General features: G+C 42.3%; 1 protein-coding gene across 7 annotated transcripts in view; it reads right to left on the reverse strand.

Moving 5' to 3' along the window:
- Window positions 1-1,003: 1,003 nt before the first annotated feature.
- The window catches only part of CLCN5 (chloride voltage-gated channel 5), a 161,727-nt gene continuing 142,165 nt past the window's right edge, over window positions 1,004-20,565 (reverse strand). For all 7 annotated transcript variants that reach the window (XM_077889169.1, XM_077889171.1, XM_077889168.1 and 4 more), the window contains 8 exons: window positions 18,455-18,577; window positions 17,387-17,593; window positions 14,333-14,413; window positions 13,362-13,904; window positions 11,192-11,378; window positions 9,571-9,969; window positions 9,203-9,419; window positions 1,004-7,996 (listed from right to left, as the gene is read on the reverse strand). In XM_077889169.1, the coding sequence (XP_077745295.1) occupies window positions 7,906-7,996; window positions 9,203-9,419; window positions 9,571-9,969; window positions 11,192-11,378; window positions 13,362-13,904; window positions 14,333-14,413; window positions 17,387-17,593; window positions 18,455-18,577 (1,848 nt within the window). In that variant the 3' untranslated portion in view covers window positions 1,004-7,905. The remainder of the gene's footprint in view (window positions 7,997-9,202; window positions 9,420-9,570; window positions 9,970-11,191; window positions 11,379-13,361; window positions 13,905-14,332; window positions 14,414-17,386; window positions 17,594-18,454; window positions 18,578-20,565) is intronic.

A 20,565-nucleotide genomic window follows, 5' to 3' on the forward strand; every position in this document is an offset into this window, starting at 1 on the left:
AGAGGTGTCCTTCCTAAAATGATATCAAATAGGTCAAAAGCATTAAAGTTCTCGGTAGCAACAAGTCAACACCACAGCAGATGTGATTGGATACCAACTGGAGAAATTCTTAAACAAAGAGTTGGAGGGAACCCTGGGTGGCACAGTTTAGTGCCTGCCTTTGGCCCAGGGCGCAATCCTGGAGACCCGGGATCGAATCCCACGTCGGGCTCCCGGTGCATGGAGCCTGCTTCTCCCTCTACCTATGTCTCTGCCTCTCTCTCTCTCTCTCTCTGTGACTATCATAAAATAAATAAAAAATTAAAAAAATTAAAAAAAAAACCAAAGAGTTGGACACCTGGTAAATTGCCTTATTAGGGGTCTGGCTCATGGAAGGGGGAAGGAGGAATCAGATGCAAGAAAAATAGAGAAAGTAGGAAAGCCAGACTTTGAGGTTGTTTTCTGTGTTCCACAAAAGTGTTAAAAGGAAATGTTTGTATGTTCAACCACCTCCCCAAAAGACCCCCTCCTTGGTCACCTAAGAGGGTTTCTCACAGAAGACATTTTAATCCCAACACACCACAAAGAGGGTAGGACTAGCCTTACTTTTCACTGGAGGAACATTTGATCACCCATCATCCTCCTGGCAAGGAATGACTACAGGCAGGAGGCCTGTCAAAGCCCATCATCTTAATCACTAAAAGCTCAAAAAGGGAGAAAAAAATACAGCTCCCAGTTAATCCTCATGCCATCAGGAAAGGATCACCAATGTATGAGGCAGGATCATTTAAGTAGCCATAATGAATGAGGTATCTGGAATCCCTCAGAAGACGCAAGCTGCCCCTCATTTGTTTCCTTATTGTAAAAAGTGTTACTGAATCTGTACTTGTAAAAATAATTAAGTATCTAATAAATCATTTTAAGAAATGAGCCTGCTGGTAGGATTTTGCAGGTACCTTTTATACTATCCTCCCTCAACACCCCCGCAACCATGCCCCCCTTTAAAAACACACCAGACACCAGGTTGGATAAGGCTGTGCTTTATTACATGCATAATTACAAATCTGTGCTAAGTGAAAATGTATAAAGCAATGGCGACCCGGGTTTATGCCACACAGAGAAAGGGCTGGACGATCCCATTAACCCTTCTGCCAATGTCCAATGTCCATTCCATTGCCTTTAACATGATTGTTTCCATGTCTTACAATTTGCATAGCACTTACTTGTTAAAGTACTTTCCATTCATTGTCTCAGTTTATCCTCACAACAACCCTGTGAGGTAGGTAGGGCAATTAACGCTATCCCCATTTTGCAGATGGGAACATGGAGGCACAGAGCGGTTAAGATCTCAAGGCTAGTTAGTAGAAGCATAGGGAATAGAAACCAGGTCTCCTAACTCCCCAGCCCATGTCTTCCTTTTTAGACTATGTTACTATGCATGACCAGGGAGCAAAACGAAGTGAACAGTAAGCCATAGCTTTGGTACACACTGTGCCTATAAGTGGGGGCCAACATCTCTGCAAGCTAGAATAAAGCTAAGAAAGCATGACTTAAGGGTTGGCAACACTCCAATAAATAATTGCTCTGAACAGCTCAGCACCAAGCTTCCTTTAGAAACTCAGGCTATATCGGCTTTGGTTGATGCTAGTTTCGGTATATGCCCAGCTACTACTGCTATCTATATACACTGGCTTTGGCTGAACTCTTACCAGTGCTTAGGAACTAAAATGTTGAGTTGGGCAGGTTTTCTTTGGCTACTGTGGTTGGAGCCGGCCCTATGAATGAGCATACTACAGAGAACTCATATAGTGGCCTGTGGGCTAGAACCTGGCTTTTCTGATCCTCCTAGCCTCACTGGCTCATCTGACAGGTAAGAGTTTTCACAGGGCAAGAAGTGAATGGACAGAGGTAAGAGCAGGAGGCTGGCCCTGGTCAAATAAAGAATGACATCGATGTCATTATTAGGTGACAGGACCAGGGTGCCGTCTGTCAGGCCCTACTCCTCTCTGGCCTATACTTGGTTAGCAGCAGAGCTTCAAAAGACAGTTTAAAAGAACAAAATATTAAACATATCATTTTTAAAAATATAGAATGAAATTGATTTCTTAATCATTACATAATCCTAAAGGACCAAATATAATAATAAAAATGTAAATACTTATTAAAAAGCTGAGTACTGAAAAGGCAGGGCAAAGGGAGAGAAAGGAGGGAGAAAAGGGCTGAAGTCAAATGGACAGGGGGAAATGAGCACTCTTGAAGGACCATATATTTTGAGGTACATGCAATACGATGAGCTCGAACATTCCCACTCTGATAAAACAATCTCAGGCCACTTCCTTGTCTCCGTGTTGCCAGATGGCATTTCACTCACCAAATACCAGGCTGCCTCTGATTTTCAACAGATTTGGACTAGTAGATAATAATAAGGCTTAGCAATGAATACTTCATATGTCTGCCTTGAGATACTAAAAGCCCTCAACGCTCTCAATAAATACCACCAGCTCTGGCCCCTAATGGTGGAGCAGATCCCTGCTCAGCCCATCAGCTCAGAAATATCTTCCATTCTCTGTTCTCGGAATGATGCTGTTGTCCCTCCCTGCAAGGTCCACATTCAAAACAACATGCTTGTTAATAGCTGAGAGAAATCTGAATTTGGGGGTGGGGAAAGGAGTGACAGGAAAAAGAGAGGGGAGAAAGAGGAGAGGCAAAGACCATTTTTTTTAAAACCCTCATATTTTTATACCATCACATGCACTGTTTCTCTTTTAAAAGGCCAAACTTTAGGCAAGGCATTCCATTTAATTAGTGTACACAGAGGCTGAAGACCCTTTGGCAGGAACTGAGAGGTAGGAATTTATGACTGTGGGACTGGGCAGGGTGACCTGATAGGCCCCATCCAAGAAATGCAAACCCAGCACATCAGATTCTTTCTTTCTTGGGTGATTTGGAAAAAATCAGACTACACAGTGGAAAAATCAATTTTGCTCCCTACATCACCTCACAACTCCCCAGATCCAGATGTTCCAAAATGAGACTGTGGCCTGCCAACATCTGTGGAATCACGTGAAGTTGCTAACACCTATTATTCCAGGAACTTCTCTCCTGAGAGCAAATAACCGAAACTGAGGCAAAGCAAAACTGAGTGGCCACCACAGGTCCATTACATTAATTTCACTGTAAATTTACACAGCTCCCTGAGCTCTGATCTGAGAAACCCTTACCTTTTTTCTCTTTAATACACAATAAGTACATTCTAGGGAGGCTAAAATATAGATTTAAAAAATATTTTGCTTTCAAAATTCAAGACAATCTACCTAAAGCTTATCATTTAGGCAATGACAAGTAGTCACTGCCCTCCTTCCTGAGCAGATGTCTCTTCGTGGGTCAGCCCTCTGCAAAAAAGTAGACTGCCTCCAGCCAAATGCTGCTTTGAGCCTCTCCTCTGCTTGCAAAACCTGGTTTTTGAAAGGCTACGTGATGTTTTCTCTACCTGAGGCATATGATCAAACAGTTTATAAATGTTAGGATGTATGGCTTGGGGCATAGGATGGCCTTCCTCCCACCATCTTGTGAGAACTCACGTATTTTCTTACTAGGGGTTTTCCACTGCCCCGTCTTCCAGCTCTCTCCAGGAGGAATCCAGGCAAACCCAGAGGTGGTTTAAAAAAAAATCAAGGTTTGAGGACACTTAAGTTTAGACCACATATTTAGACATCTATCTTTTTTAAGGACTGAATATTATACTTCCCATTTACTTTCTAATTTTCTAGTTTTTCTCAGGGTTTTTAGGAGCTCAATACTCTGTGGACCACCCTGAAAAATGTTCTCCTGCTTTCTCTGAACTGATGGGTAGCAATGTGGGCAGTCATCAGTAAGCACTTTGGTAATATAAAACACACTAGCCATTTCAAATTCTCACTATTGTCTTCACTATCATTAAAAACTCAACTTCAAAAATTGCACTCCTTGTGATTAAAAAAACAAAAAGATACTGTGGGGTGACAAGCTCACCCCCCTATTCACACCCCACAAAACAAACCAAGATTGAGACCCAGCAGGGACAGGTGATTCAAATACTTAAAACATATCACATGCAATGATTACTTTGCATGATGGACTCTACTGCGTGACAAGTTTTTAGAAACATATTTGCTCCCCCCATACTTGAATAAGTTCATAAGATCAGGGTTAAGGGGCACCTGGGTGGCTCAGTCAGTTAAGGGTCCAACTCTTGATTTCAGCTCAGGTCATGATCTTGGGGAGATAAGGGGTTGTAAGATCAAGCCCTGCATCGAGCTCCACACTGGGTGTGGAGCCTGCTTAAGATTCTCTCTCTCCCTCTCCCTCCACCCCTCCCCACCTTTAAAAAAGAAAAGATCATGGTTAAGAATTACTTCACAGCCTTAGACCACACTAAATCCCCATTACTTATTTTTTCTTGTGTTCAAACAGAAATGGAGACTTGCTAGAGAAATTTATACTGTGCTGTGCTCTTCCCATAAGGGGTTCAGATTCAGCCTCTGATGCCAAAACAACTGAACTGCTTTGCTGTTCAACCAGCAAATTAATGGTTTGCTCTGCCAGCTGGCAAATCCAAAGTGTCATCAATGTCAGATTATCCACCAGAGGATATCAGTTCTGTGGATTATACCACTTCTACTGCACAGCTGGCTGGTGCCAGAAAGGAAGCCAGGGCCAGAAAAGAGGAGAGGTCTGAACAAACATCTAAATAGAAATGACCTTGAGAGTGGCCATTAGTTTGCATTTTTAATCCCCTGCTTCCTCCCTCCAGTGGTATAACCACACGTGAACTGCTTCGGCTTAATTCTTTACATTGAAGATCTGACTCTACAAAGTATAGCAGCTAGACTTCTACAAACCTATAGACTCCCACTGCTTTCATGGCTGGATGCCTACCAGATATTTTTCCTTGGAAAATCCTAACTCTCTTGAAGCACTTATTGGCCTTCTTTTGTAGATCTTTCCCTAGTGTTGGGAAATTTTCTTTTCTCAGTGCCCAAACAGACTAGTCTCAACTCAAATTAATTTTTTAAATCACATATTATCTAGTCTCTTGCCATTAAGGTATGTGGCCACCTGAGACTACTGACAGACCTCCCTGTATCAGCTCTGTTTGTTGGATAAGTCTGCCCAACTGCTGAATCTGCAATGGCAAAAAGAACATTTTCCATTGCCTTAAGACAAGAAACTCTTGAGTGTTAGATGCTGAGCTAGCAGTCTAGCAGAGAGCGCTAGCCACAATTAGCCAACCTTTGAGCCAAACCATAGGATTGGACATATAACGAATACCATACACTATAGCTACTTCTAGCATATGTGTTACAAGGATTCCTGAGAAGCTGAGGTTAATGAATGAGATTTATCAGGAGTGAGGTATCAAAAGGATATTATTCTCTGGAGGTCCAATCGGTGCTTAGCATCTAGAAAGTATACCTTGGCACAGTGTTATCTGATTTCTTGAATTAGTTCTCTGAAGTAGCACCTTAACACTGGCTCATCTGTCTGAAATCAAAAACAGAGCCTAGAAGAAACAAAAAGGCAGACACAAACGTCTTCCATAGCACTGCTGTGCTATGAAAGGCGACCAAACCTTTGTCATCAAATACCAGAAATACTAACACTTCCTGTTTTGCAAACTTTTGCTGGAAGGCTAGTAAGAAAAGATAGGTAGTGAACGAAAAATCTACAGATAAGAATGATTTCTGCACAATGCACAGGGGGTGGTCTGGCACACAGCCTCATCTCATATGAGGAAATCAGTGGCATAGAAGGGACAAAAGACATAAAGTGACTGAGTCATGACTCTAAGACAAGATAACCTAGAGAGTTCTTTCTCTTTCAGTAAAATGTTAGCATGATATACTTTAAAAAAAAAGGAACTCTGGTGACTGCCTTGATATTTGAAAGATTAAAATCAGTACAAGCCTTGGCCACCCAGTTCTGAGCAATAAAAGAATTTCGGATTTTGGAAAGATAAGAACTAGGGGTAAAAAAAAAAAAAAAGAACCTAGATTCAGGGCTCAGCAACTTTTAGAAGGAGGAACCCTGAGGTGTTTGGGGAGGACAGGCAGAGGGTGGAGGAGGATATGCTGAGAGACTGCTGGTTCTAGGCTGGAAGGATGGTGCAAAAAAAGTGCAAGGAAACAGACTCCTACGTGGAACAGGAAAAGGCTGAACTCACTCACAGCCCTGGCAGTTAAATCTCACTGCTGTGGGGAGTCGACAAGAAAGGGAGGGAGGCCTGGGGACAGCAGCTGAACTACACAGCAAAGCAAATGGCTGTGCGTTACCTCTGGTCCACATGCCTTAAGGTTGCTGAGCCCTGGTTCACAACTTAACTCACCCTGGGAGTCAGTTCTTGAAAAAGGAATGGTTAGCCAGGCATGGCACTCAATCCCAAAGAGAGGTCTGGGGACTGAGGCGCAGGAGGGGGAAAGAATGGAGGGGAATAAGAAGGAGCAGCTGCACTTGGGGAAAACACAAGAAAAAGAAACCGGTGTGGGAATGACGGTGGTGGCTCTGTGATTCCACCAGGTGTCCCTCCAGTGTGAGGTTTTCTACTGCGGTAAAGGTGGTAGAAAATTGAGACAGGCACCTTTTCAATTGGATACAAGCACCTTTGGTGTCACCAGGCCTTGTCCACACCCCTGGGTCTTAGGATGGTTCTGCATTTCATTTAGAATTTTAATGAGCCCCAAGGGAGTTGCAGCTGCCCATCTTACCCTGATGCCTTGAATCAATTTGAAAGTACCCCAAGCCTAAATTCGTGTTCACAGGGACAACACTGGCCTGTCATATGTACTTAACACTGGGAGGAGGCATGAGTGCCCAGTTATTTTAGTACTGGTGGTCTATACAAAGGAATGCATGAGAGTGCAGATTCAGCTCGGGATCTTCCCTGGATTATCAGTATGCAGTCTCAACTTGGTTCCCTTTACTATTCTTACATATTCCAGAAGCCTAAAGCACCATCACTCATGGAGGTGGCATCTGGGTAAGAGAATTAGTTGGGACCTCACCCAAAAAATGTGAAACTCCTAGTCATCGACTTTGCTTAGAACTTTACTAATCATTAGTTTCAAGGAAGCTGGAGAAATCATTCCTCGCTACTAACAAATTCATGGCAAAGTCCTTGTCTATGAGCTAAACAAATACCATCTGGAAAATTACCCTTTATGCAGACAAGGAGAAGAGTTCCATAACTTATCTTTGTGCACTTCAAAAGAGTACCAGGAACAAGCAAGCTATAAAAGTCAACCTCTCTAAATTCGTTTAGAGAAGGTTAACCAAAGCAGCATTGTCTTATAATCAGATATTAAAATTAACATACACGTACACACACACACACACAAACTAATAATGCTAAATATTGTAACAGGAACGAGATAATATTTGAACTGAATTTTTCACAGTCTGGAAAACACCATTACTATTTTCCTTCTGGCTTTCCTTTCTGTGGTTGGAAAAGCAAAGCCCCTTAGTTTACACTTCATCTTCCACCAATGACAGAGTCCAAAAAAGTGACTTTTTCATGAGTTTCCTGCAGGCTATAGGTCAGGACGGTTGGAATTTTTCTTGCATAGTTTTCAGTGATTGCATATTGGCTAATGATTATTATATTTTAAAAATTTATTAAAGAATTAAACCATAGCAATCTTGTTGACTTTCTCACGAAATCCTCCTAATGCAATATCACAGAAGCCTAACTGTATTTTCTCTTACTAAAGAGAAGATTAAATTCCAGAGATTATGTAGTGCAACTGGTTAACTTATAGGAAAGAGACAACACACTAATATAACTTCACCATCCAAACATGGGAAATGTGTTTTGGGTACCCAGTTAACAAAATACATCCATGGTCTGCAATGTCCTTCCAGTTTTATATCCAGCACAACCCTGTGATTCTAATTGAAGAGAATGGAGTCAGGATCTTGGTTTGCCATCTGTGCTATATGCTTTAACACATCCTTTTTGGTAATGATTCCAAGCAACCGCCTGAAAGGCAAAACAAGACAGCAAAACAAAAATAAATGTGCAGTTACCATTCTCAGAGGTGATGCTTTTTCTCCCCGATCCTTTGCAACCTTGTCTTCAAGAACTGTCCACACCCACAGGATGAGGAGATAACAGAACTAGGTTTCATGCACCAGGCAAATGGGGCAGTGCATGGGTCCCTAAACAGACTGCAAGCATTTTTACTTCAGGTCTCACATCCCGCTACTTCTTGTGCCTTAAATATTCCCTACATATCTGAATCTTCTCTTTGGCCACCTCGCTCAAACACTCCTCTTCCAGGACACCTTCCCTGATCTTGCAAGCCAGCAGAGACTGCGCCCTCCTGGCAACCAGGCATGATTCTGTGCATGTGTCCTGTTTGCTGTCATATAATACGGACTCATGTGTTCTCAGATCCCCTATGACACTGCATATTACTTGAGGGGGCAGAAGGGCCTTATCTTTTTGTGTGTCTCCTTGGAGTCTAGTGGAATACTTTCTTGGACAAAATAGGGATTCAGTAAATGTTGAATGAATAAGCTAGGGAAAGCCCCCTTGCTGATTCAAATCCTGCAAGACATCTGTTACAACATTTAGAAATTTTAGAGAGTGAAACTCTTATACAATTGCTGGATTAACATACCATGTTTAGAAAAAAAGCCACCCTCCTCCTCAACCTCCCTTCTTTTCCAATAAAAATAGCAGGGCTTCCTTTACTGCATAAGAAAGATCCCAGAAAGAGCCTTGGCCTTGAGAATCTGACGACTTGTGTTTAAAGCCTACCTCTACTATATATTAACTGGGGGCCCTTGTGTAGATCTTCAAACCTACTGAAACTTGCTTTTTCTCACCCTCAAATAATAATAGCAAAGGTACTGTAAGGACCAAATACTATATATATATTACCTAATACCATCGTAACTGCAGTGCTGTCTATTCAAAAGGACACAGCCATTTCCTTTGTGGAGGAGGAACTGCATTATTTGTAACGTGCAGCCAGTAGTTCACATCTCTCAAACATACCTTCTCCCCCCCCAAACTCCTTTTCCATTAATTACAACAAAAGAAACACATCCATCTTCATCTTGGAACTTCAAAAGGGCCTGTAAGTGCTACTAATGTTCAAATGAATTGGGTTCTTCTCTCTTTATCTCCCTCCCTTCTCTTTCCTCTCACAATTTCTTTCCTCCCCCAAGGAGCTCTCACCCATTGTGCGTAACCAGGCACTGGCGCAGTCCCAGCTTGCGGAAGATATCCACTACAATCTCCATGGGGGTGAGGTCAGTCACAGTGAAGGGGCTGAGATCCAGGATGTTCCGAAGCTTGAGAGTGGGTGGGGTGTATGGTGGCATCGGAGGAGAATGCTCGGTGAAATAAATGATGGAAGTACTCACAACCCCATCCTGTTTTTTTCGAGCATTTTCTATTTGAAAAGTAGGAGAAAAAAAGAAGTTGAAAATAGTTCTATTTTGATGTCCTCAAACTGGTCCCATCCTCCCTGTGCCTTCCCCCATTTCACACGTATTTATTTCTTTCCACAGTGGGTCCCATTAGCCTCTTTTTGAAATCCTTACCAATTGAAATAATGAGGTCTCTTCGGAGGACAAAACCCACAAGTCTTTGGGACTCCCGGGACACCACCACTGGGAAGCCGCTGTAAGTAGTTTCACTGATGACAGTCTCTACATCCTCCACGGTCATACTGTCCTGAGTAAGGACAGTCAATAAAGGGTCATTTCTCCGGGGCTTCATCACATCCATTGCCAGGGTCTTATGAGCAAACTCTTCCTTGGCTTCAAGAAAGGGGTAACCGTTAAGACGAATGTGGGCATCATAGATGCCCTCTCTCCCAAGGGCATCTGCCACCCACTTGCTCGTCATGGCTGCAGCCATCAGAGGCACAATGTATTCCAAGCCACCAGTTAGTTCAAACATTATGACAACAAGAGAAACAGTCATCCGAGTCACCCCGCCTGCGAAGAAACAGATACAGGTTACTGAAAACAGGGGAAGTTCAGATTCATTGCAGTTAAGGGCCTGTGAGAGGCCCGCATCTGGGGAAAGCTTACTTACCAGAACATTGCTAAGAGGAGGTCTCCCCTACTACTACACAAACCCTAGCAACTGTGTTAAAGCAAGTTTATGATGGACAGGAGTCACATTTCTCAAATTAACATCTACAAAAGCATAAGTGGCCTTCTAGAGTTTTCTCCTTTTGTTTCTTATTTGTGTGTTTCTTTCTCTAACCCCCTGCCCCCAATTATAAAAGTAATTGCAAAAGATATCCATAATTTGTGTAATGCTACTGGGACAAAAGGTTCTCTGGAACATAGAGGCCATTGTTGAAAACTCAGAAAATGGTTTTTTAAAGTCTATAAAATAAAGTCATTATCCATAAGCTCACTGCCTAGAAATATGCAGAGTATAAATCCTGAGTGACTCTTTCAAGTTTTTCACTATGCAAAAATACATGTTTTTCTGTAAGTGAGCTCATAGTGTATGTTTAATCCCCACTGTGCTCCCCTCCCTCCATTTTGCATATTATCACAAATTTAATTAACATTGCATTTAACAATGTTAAATATCAGCATCACATTCAATAGCTCCATAGTATAACATTACATGGTTATGCCAACTATAAGCCATTGAACCAGTCCCTTACTGTGCATATTTAGTTGATTCCAATTTCTTGCTATCATAAATAATACTGGGCTGAACATTCTTGGGCAGATATCCTCACCCAAGTTTCTGATCATTTCCTTAGTATGATGAAATTTGAGAGTAAAATTGCTCCCCAAAGGGAGGAATGTAGCTATATGATAAAGAATGCTTTCTTAAAGCACTTGAAAAATGGCAAACCCAACAGGAAATGGATGGTCATTTTTAAAAAATCTATAGTCAACTGCATTTAATATCACATTTCTTGGAATGCCTGGGTAGCTCAGCGGTTGAGTGTCTGCCTTCGGCTCAGGGCATGATCCCAGGATCTGGGATGAGTCCCACATGGGGCTCCTTTCGGGGAGCCTGCTTCTCCCTCTGCCCATGTCTCTGTCTCTGTGTCTCTCATGAATGAATGAATGAATGAATGAATGAATAAATAAATAAATAAATAAATAAATGATTTTTAAAAGTCACGCTTCTTTATGATGTCACCTGGGTGACAACTTTTTCAAAATCAATGCAGACATGACTCACCTAAGCAGGCTGCAGCCCCAACCATTGCATAAAGGCCAGGGGTGATGCAATCTGCTCCCTGACTACACCAGCTATTGAAGATGGCCCAGTCATGGTGGTAATAAGCCAGCTGCTCCATTCCTACTCCTAAAAGTCGACCTGCGATAGCACCAACAGCCATGCTGGGGATAAACAGGCCGGAAGGGATCTGCAAAGAGAAAGCAACAGATGGTTAGGGAGAAATGATGCACTTGCCTGGCATGTGTTAAGGGCTAGAGGACTGACCCTCTGTGAAGCAAAGAGGCCAATGACAATTCAACTATGCACTATGCTAGCAAGTTTGTAAAGATTTGTGTAATGCTACAAGGTCTAGAGGTTCTCTGGGACGTGCAGGCAAGTATGACTGCAAAGAAGCTTACCCTGATATGGGGTCCATCAGGCAAGAGCCTGAACTTTCCAGACCAACACAGAACTGGAGGCAGAAATTAAGCCTTTCCCAAAGAAAAAGGAAAATAGATGGAGTTTCTCGCATATGCAGACATTTCCCCCAATTCTGAATTCTTATCAATAACAATTATCCTCTATTGACTATCTACTGTGTTCTATGCTGGATACTCTACTGATGAGATTCCCCCAGTTCTTTACAAACACCCCACCAGGAGACAGGTGTTATTATTACCAAATCACAAAGAACTCAAGGTTCAGGGAGGTTAAGTAACTCACCCACAGTCAAGATACAGTAAATACTGGTTTAAGTGAAATGCTCCTAACCACTCTCACTTATTGAATCTTAACACATTGCTCACATTAAAAGGATTCTGCATGATGTTACATTTTATTCTGTAATAGTATAAAGAAAGACTCATTACCTCATTTTCTTAATAAGGTAGTAACTATAGCTGTGTGACTATTCAAAACAAACAAACAAATCCCCCCCAACACCACCACCAAAACACCTCTCAGGTCTCTATTTCTTGACTCTAGGATATATACAGTGAATTCTCAATTTTCTCTGTTAAGGGAAGGAAATACTGACAAGGACAAAATAATGAAAACAGTAGACTATTTTTAAATAGCTTGTGTTTGTGGCATACGTTTGAATCTGGGCAGGTTTGATGGTCTGAATATTCACTTTCAATGAAAGAATGAAGCTCAACAAGCACTGTAAAACCTTCTGGGGTGTTGAGGAGGATGCGTATCAAGTCAGAGACTAGACCATTGCCTAAACTGAGCTGTTGCATCTCATTTTCTGGTTTGAATCTCCGTTTTCCTAGGGAAGAGAGGGAAATAACTCCGTAGTTGGGTGCTAAAGGAAAGACAATAACCTAGGGAGGAGAAAGAAAATACTTTAACGAATGTCCCTTTCTGGTTTCTTCTGAAACATGGAAATGATAACCGGCACTGAAAATAAAAGATGCTCGCCTAAGGTCTGCTTTTGACAGCTGGAATATTAACTTGGGATCACCTGTGAAGTTCCTGAAAACGGCACTGACGAGAACTGTGAAGAATGCATTGAGCTATACAATGGGCTGAACCATATGACGTTGCTATTTTTGTCATCAAAAATGGTTGAATTTTGGCTCCTTTACTTGGTTCAACTTAACATTTTGCTTTATTGGCAATCTCTAAAGCCACCAAAAATGTGTTGGTTAAGAATTGTTTTAGGGGATCCCTGCGGTTTGGCGCCTGCCTTTGGCCCAGGGCGCGATCCTGGAGACCCAGGATCGAATCCCACGTCAGGCTCCCGGTGCATGGAGCCTGCTTCTCCCTCTGCCTGTGTCTCTGCCTCTCTCTCTCTCTCTCTCTCTCTCTCTCTGTATGACTATCATAAATAAAATAAAATAAAAAAAAAAGAATTGTTTTAGTACAAAATGCACGTGAATAAATACCTCACCATCCTTTCTGAGGGGCAAAATATACTTTCCACTAGAAAGGAGAAAACATTTCTACTTAAATCTCATCGCTGAGTTTTGCCTTTGGCCTAAAACTCGACTCGGACAATTTTAGATAGAGGTACAATTGGCTAGGAAGTTAGGACATGTGGCAGTAAAAAGGGCTTTGGAGGCTGCGGGATAATGTTACATGAAGTTGGAAGTGCTACATGAGCTTTGGAGGTTGCCATGGTATCTTGGCTTTGCCCCCAAACCCACAGCCACACATATACCCACTGATATCAAAAGAATCTCCTCACCTTCATACCAAAGGTGAATATAGTGATGACAATTTTCAGGATGAGCGTCAAGGCCAGCTGCCACATGGCACTGTAGACTCCCACACCAGCCGGTCTGTCAGGCAGTTCACCTCCCTTGCTTGTGTTGAAACGGTTCTCATAATCACAGAGCTTGGAGGAGTCCAGAAGGCCACAGTCATTAAACAGCTCAGAAATGAGCTCACTTGTGCTCATTCGGGTGTATTCATTGGGGAAAGCCAGGATGGCAGTGATGGCTGTCACAACGAGTACCTCTATGACAGGATACTTGCCCAATTGAGTCGTCTTACGCTTCCGACACCATGCGATGTTGGTGCGGATAAACAAAGCTCCCCACAGACCACCAAATATGCCGAGTAGAATGAACGGCACCAGCTCAAAGAGATGCCATGGGGTGTGAAACTCCACATAAAACAGAACCAGGCGGCTGTTGCCAAATGGATTGATGGAACGCAGAGTAAATGCTGCCACCAAGGCAGCAAAGAACGACCGCCACAATGTTTTGAGGGGAAAATAGTAGCTGACCTAGAAGAAAGAAGGTGAGACAACAAATTTAAATCAGCGTGCAGAGGGGAGGGGCACCTGGGTGGCTCAGTGCATTAATCATCTGCCTTCGGCTCAGGCTGTTATCCCCGGGTCCTGGGATCCAGCCCCACATCAGGCTCCCTGCTGAGCAGGGACTCTGCTTCTCTTTCTACCCCTTCCCCCTCTGCTCATGCTCACTCGTGCTCTTACTCTCTAATAAATCAGTATGCAGAAACCGTTTTGGGTGAAAAGTCGGTGGTGCAGGAATGAGAGCTAAGGACAAAAAAAACTGCCCAGGAATATTTGGTCAGATGGTAAAACACAGAGTTGGGTGGGGCACTCCCAGACCACAATGTCCAATAGACACTGGCCAGGATTCCTGACCCAGAAGCAATGCGCATGCTCCACATACAGACAGAAGTACTTACCTCTTCTAAGCTGAATAACACTCCACCAATAGGTGCCCCGAAGGCTACAGATACACCAGCTGCTGCTGCAGCCGACAAGACCTACAATCCAAAACTCCAAATTAGTGTTGGAATAACGACACCTTTCCACACTTGATCTAATTTTTAAAATGAATATTCGTGTTTACTGAACATTTTTTTAAAAACCTCACATGCTCCATATCCCAGTTATCAAAAATGAAGTTCAATTCATATTTACTTATTTTGAGAGCAAACACCTCAGGCTACATTTTGAATGCATGGTTCAAACGCTTGAACAGGTAGGGGGTCTTTCCCCTGGAATTAATCCAGGCATATACTTTATTCCGAATTACGCCCCCCCATCCCCCATACTCTCAATTCACTAAATGAATTTGAGTCTATAAACCTATTAACCACCTAAATGAGTTATTTTTGGTGATATATTTACATAGCACTTTCCTTATTAAGAAATGCTTTCTAGGGCACCTGGGTGGCTCAGACAGTTAAGCATCTGCCTTCATCTCAGATCTTGATCCCAGAGTCCTGGGATGGAGCCCCACTTTGGGGCTCCCCCCTCTCCCTCTGTCTCTACCCTGCTCACGCTCTTTCTCTCTCTCTCTCGAATGGATAAATAAAATCTTTATTAAAAAAAAGAAATCCTTTTTAAATGAGATTTGAGAGAAGGTTGTAATGATACAAAACTATAGTAACAATTGGCTCACAGCTATTCAAGAGCTGCAAATACTCATACAATAAGTGGTTAGGGTTTTCTGTACTATGTGCCCCAAGGAAAGAGAAATAGAGAGCAAACCTAGAAGCAACTAGAGGCAAGGCCATAGATTTTGAAGGGAAGAGAAGACCTAAATGTGTTTTGGTGTGGCAAGGAAAAGGGGTAGGTGGAAGGGGAAGGGGAAGAAGGTGTCAGAGGGAAATAAACAGGGACACGGAGGTAGAGTAAGAGAGCAAGTGATACTTGCTCTACCTTAGTATGTAGGCATGTGCATGTGTGTGTAAAATGTGTGTGACCAACACACCAGAATTAATAAAGTCCTTTCATTGGATTCTGGTTGCTGTGGAGGGGTAAGTGATTCATGGTAGTAAGGAAATATTTTTAAAAGAAAGTCTAATAATAATTAAGAGTTTCTGAAGAATAAAATGCTTCTTAGCAAAATAAATAGGCAGGTTTCCCTAAGAGTGCAGGATGGCCTGGGAAAATGAAGGGGAGGAAGGAGTGAGGCCTCTGGTGCTAGCCTGGGAGGATTTGGAAACTTGTGCCTCTATACTGGCTTTCATCTGAGAAGATGAGGAGACTCAACGAGAGGATCTCAGTGACTGTTTAGGATGCATTATGAGGATAAAGAAAGAACTGTGATGGCTAGTGTGTTTCAAATTTTGCAGACAGAGTAGAGTCTGTCTATCCCCTTCCTTCTCAAATCTCTATTTTACTCTCAACCATCTGCCCACTTTGACAAGGCCCCAGGACCCAAAAGGCTTGCTGCCAATGGTGAGAACGGCAGGAAAAAATAACTACAGAGTCTAAATAAACAATAGGAAGTGAACTCAAGATGCAAATATTCACAAGTCTAGTTAGAGAAATACATGACATCTATACAGAGAAACAGCCCAAACTTCCCTCTCATATTATAAGGAACTGTTTGAACAAAAATGCCAATTTTATGGAATGAAAGTAACCATCAATCTATAGTTTTGAAGTCACCCCTACCCACGCAGACTGGCCACAGTCAACACTTTACTCTTGCCAGCTAAAATGGTCTTTTCACGTCTTTAGCTTCTGTTATACATTATTCCCATCTAACAACTTCACCAGCTTAATACTGCCTTTATGCCCCTCTACAAACAATGGACTCAGATTTCTCTCTCCCTTTCCTGCTAGCCTTCTTCCCCAGCCAAGAACTCTCTCCCTTGAACTATCAAAATCTATTCCATATTTGAAATTTCAACATTTTTGAGTTTCCTTCTGGGCCTTATTGGTTTGTTTTGTTTTGTTTTTCAAATAAATTGCTAAGTTCCAATTTGGTGAAAATCCTTTCTAATGAAATGACCTTGGTCTTGACCCGTTTCATATGTGATTTCTGTGTAATTCAAGGAAAACCAAGCAAGAACCATTATTTTCTGAAATCCTTATTATAGCAGGATAAAAGTAATCAATGACTTGGTACATTTCTAAAAACTATTCTTCCTCCTCAAAATGATATACATTAAGATCTGCATGAACATGAGAACAGCTACAGAGATGCTGTGGTGGGCCTACTTTGGCAAGGTTGAGGCAGAGGTAGAGGGAGACATCCTAGACTCAGAGAAACCCATTCAGTGTGGCATTAGGTAGAAACAAAAGATGGAAAACCTGGTATATGAAACACATGCTGAGCTTATATTCATTCACAGGAATAAACGACTTCTTTTTAAAATCTTCTCTTATTTTTGTAACTTATTCTGTAATCAAACAGCACAACTTGTATAGAGTTATATGTAATACAAGTCATTGCAGTTAAAGTCCTTACTTCTTCTTCACTACCACTTACTTCACTTTCCCACTCAACCACAGGTGGCCATTTTCAACAGTTTAGAGTAAAACCACTTTCCAGATGTTTTCTTTCTAAGTGCACATATATGTACTTTAAAAAAAGCATTAATTAAATTGTTCTATACCCCACAGTATTCCAAAATTGGTTTTTGAAACTTAATGATGTTTTGTAGCCATCAATATACATAAGGCTATCTTTTTTTCTTTAATGACCGCATATTTTATAGTATGGACAGAATATCATTTATTCAATCAGCCCCCTGTTTATGGACATGGCAATTGTTTCATTTTACCACAATCCTGACAAATACCACACCCACTAGCCCCACACATATCCCTTTGTTCACACAAAAACTTGGATGTCTATGGGATAAATTCCTAGAAGTAGAACTGCTGAGTCAAAGGGGATTTGTACTGACTCTAGCATAGAGTCCCCAAATCCTCATCCCTAAGGTTGTACCACTCAGGCTCTCGCCAAAAGAGAGACTATTCAGGCCATGTGTTGTTACCTCTCTGCGCTTGGCTTCGTTCTTCCTGTATTTGTTGAAGCAGTGGCACAGAATGTTCCCACAGCAGCAAGCCACGTGCACTAGGGGGCCCTCTTTGCCCAGGCTCAAGCCAGATGACACTGCCAGCACCAGTGTGATGGTTTTAATAATCAGGGTCCACTTACCCAAATAGCCCCTAATAATAAAACCGCTCAAGATCGTTTTTATCTGCAGGTCAAACACAGAGAGATTGAATACAGACTAAGCAAGTAGACAAGGCTGGGAGGCAGTAGTCTGGACCTCATTATAGAAACCGCACCTCTTGAACAAGTGACATATAAATGTTTGACCTACATGACCCCAAATTGGGAGGGAGCCCAGGAGCCCAAGAAACCAAGAACTGTTCAAGCTCTCAAGTTCCTTTTTTTTGGGGGGGAGGCATGTGCTAGCTGGGCAAGGGAATATTGCAAGCATGGGAGTGGGTGTATATGGAGAAGGGGAGGCAGAGTAGGAGGGTGTTTTCCTTACTTACATCCTTACAGGCTAGTATAGCCTTGATTCTCTGCCAAAAACATTTGTAACTAAGACTTGGTCAGGAAACAGAGGGGCAAGGTCATCTGGGTAATCTCAAATCTCAGCAGTTTCAGCCACTGTCAAGCAATCTAAACCCAAAGTAGTGAGAAGCAGGATTTCAACCACCCTCCTGCTAGCCCACAACATATTATAGGAAATGTAGCAAAAACAGTTTTCTTTGTCCTGCTCGAATGAAGCTGACAATTACCACTAAGTTTTGAGGCCAGAATATTGGGTTCTACCCTTGATCATCTTGGGCAGGGGGCAGGGGTTGGTCTTCCAGGGGCCTGGTTGGCCAGGATACCCCCAGGGGGCTAGGAATTAACCCCCATTAGTGTCCAGGTGACCCAGGCTGGGAGAAGACTTGAGGGAAGACCTAGGGAGACTCCAGATTGCCTCAGTGCCTGATCCTGTTACACATGCAGATCGTGGTACCTGCTAGAACACAAATTAAAGGCTTCGGTCCAGGAAGGATTAGTTATTATTAATGGTTTATAAAGCCGTTTAGAGACTCACCTCAGGAATTCCAGAGCCACAGGCATAAGGTGCAAACACTTTGACAAGAGACACAGCGAGGAAGGCAAATAGGAGAGCCCAGAGGACGTACATGAAGTAATTGACTATGTAGGCAAAGGCTCCCTGGAACAGAGGGAAAAGAAAGAAGCTTGTTTTAGTCCAGGGCAGCCTCGGTGAGGCATGCAGTACTTCTGAGGAAGAGGTTCTTGGGAGGTGAGGCCAGAAAGAAAAAAGACCAGGATCAAATCGCTCAAAAGGGTCCTCCCAGGATGGTCAGCAGAGGCAACTCTTGAGACACTTAGTCAGCCCACCTGGTACTGCAAATGAGAGGCTTGGCTATACCCAAAAGAAACTGCCACCAGCTTCTAAGGATGGATGAGAACAAAAAACAAACAAGGTTGTGAGCAAGTTCAGATTCCATATGAGAGCTTGGATAGGCTTTGTGGTCAAGAGAGCTGATTTTATGTCAATTTTATGAAGAGTCTTCTTGAAAGCTCTTTTATTGGGATGGCTGGACCTTGGCTACACATTTGAAGTGAAGACCAGCTGGCTACCTGCCTTGGTGTCAAATTCTCAGGGGAGGTTATAGTGTTGAAATTTCCTGAGTGTTTTTCCTAAAACACACATTGAGGTTCTATAAAGAAGCACCACATCTTCTGAGAGCATTCTGCTATCAGACTCAGCAACAAGTATATGTGAGTTGAAAGTTTCAGGCTGTGACCACACAACAAAACCAGTGAGATACAAGCTATCCCAAACAATAAAAGAAGAACAGCTATTCATAAAATGGAGAGAATATATTTTGGGGACTATCCACCGAGGATAATGAAGTCTGCCAGAAAATAAATCCAATTTTGACCACTAATAAGGAGTCACCAACATAAAGGGCATGCAAATAATTACATCTTACTAGGAAAAAAAAGCTATTTTGAACAACAGGAGATTATGCTTACTGATAAAAATAGGAGAAGTTGAAATTCACTCAAATTACATGAAACACAAAACTCACTGCACTTCTGACTTCTTAAAACATAAAACGTTATTCAAATAATTCACTGACCTAGACAAGGAGAGCCAAACTGCTCAGGGTTTTGTTTTTTTTTTTTTTTCCTGAGTTACAGCTTTGACACAAGTTTTCCATTATTTCGTCCCTCAGAGGAATAGATAATTGCTCTCTCTTGGCCTTTTGAATGTAGTTAGGGAGGAAGAAGACTCCAGAGGCGGGGAGAGGGAGTGTTAGGGCAAGTAGCTAAAACTGCCTAGAGGCAGAAACCTGGGGCCCAAGTGCTAGGCAGCAGAACTCTTAGATTCTAAAAGCCTGACTCTGTAAGGATTTCATTCATAAGAAATGACAGCCAGAGAAATCTGTCACTTGAGACCATCTCAAGCTCCAGTTTGAAAGCTGCACTTGGAATACTAAACCACGTATACACATGGCTCTAAGGGGGTAGCATGGGGGGACCTCAGGGTAATGGAACAATAGTTTTGTATCTTGCCTGTGGTGGTGATTACACAAATCTACACATGTGACAAAATTGCAGAGAACTGCACACACACACACACACACACACACATCTATGCATGCAAAACTGGTAAAATAAAATCTGTGGGTCATATCCTGGTTTTGCTACTACACGGTAGTCATAGAAGATGTTACCATTGAGGGGAGGCACGGTGAAGGGTATAGGGGACCCCCCTTGTTTTGCAACTTCTTGTGAATCTATAATTCCTTCAAAAATAAAAGAGTAAAAAAAAAAAAAAGAGGCACGGGAATCTCTCTTTCTCTCTCTCTCTCACACACACACACTCACCCTAAATTCCAGGGCTTCTCAAACTTTTCTACCTAAGTACTCCTAATCTAGGAGAGAGGGTATGGGGTAGAATACTCAGGAGCAGAGCTGAAACAGAGATTGTTTTATCTTAACAAACATGGGAATTTTGCATTCCTTTGTAATTAAATGTAATTTTAGAAAAATATTCTGCAAAAAAAAAAAAACCCACCTGATTTTCTGAGAAGGCACATAGCATTTATCTTGTGGTTTCACCCACCCACCAGCCCACCGACCTTAAGCCAGTTTGAGAAGAACAGATCTAAACCCTCTCACATTTGT

This window comes from Canis aureus, chromosome X, assembly GCF_053574225.1.
Source record: "Canis aureus isolate CA01 chromosome X, VMU_Caureus_v.1.0, whole genome shotgun sequence".
NCBI lineage: Eukaryota > Metazoa > Chordata > Mammalia > Carnivora > Canidae > Canis > Canis aureus.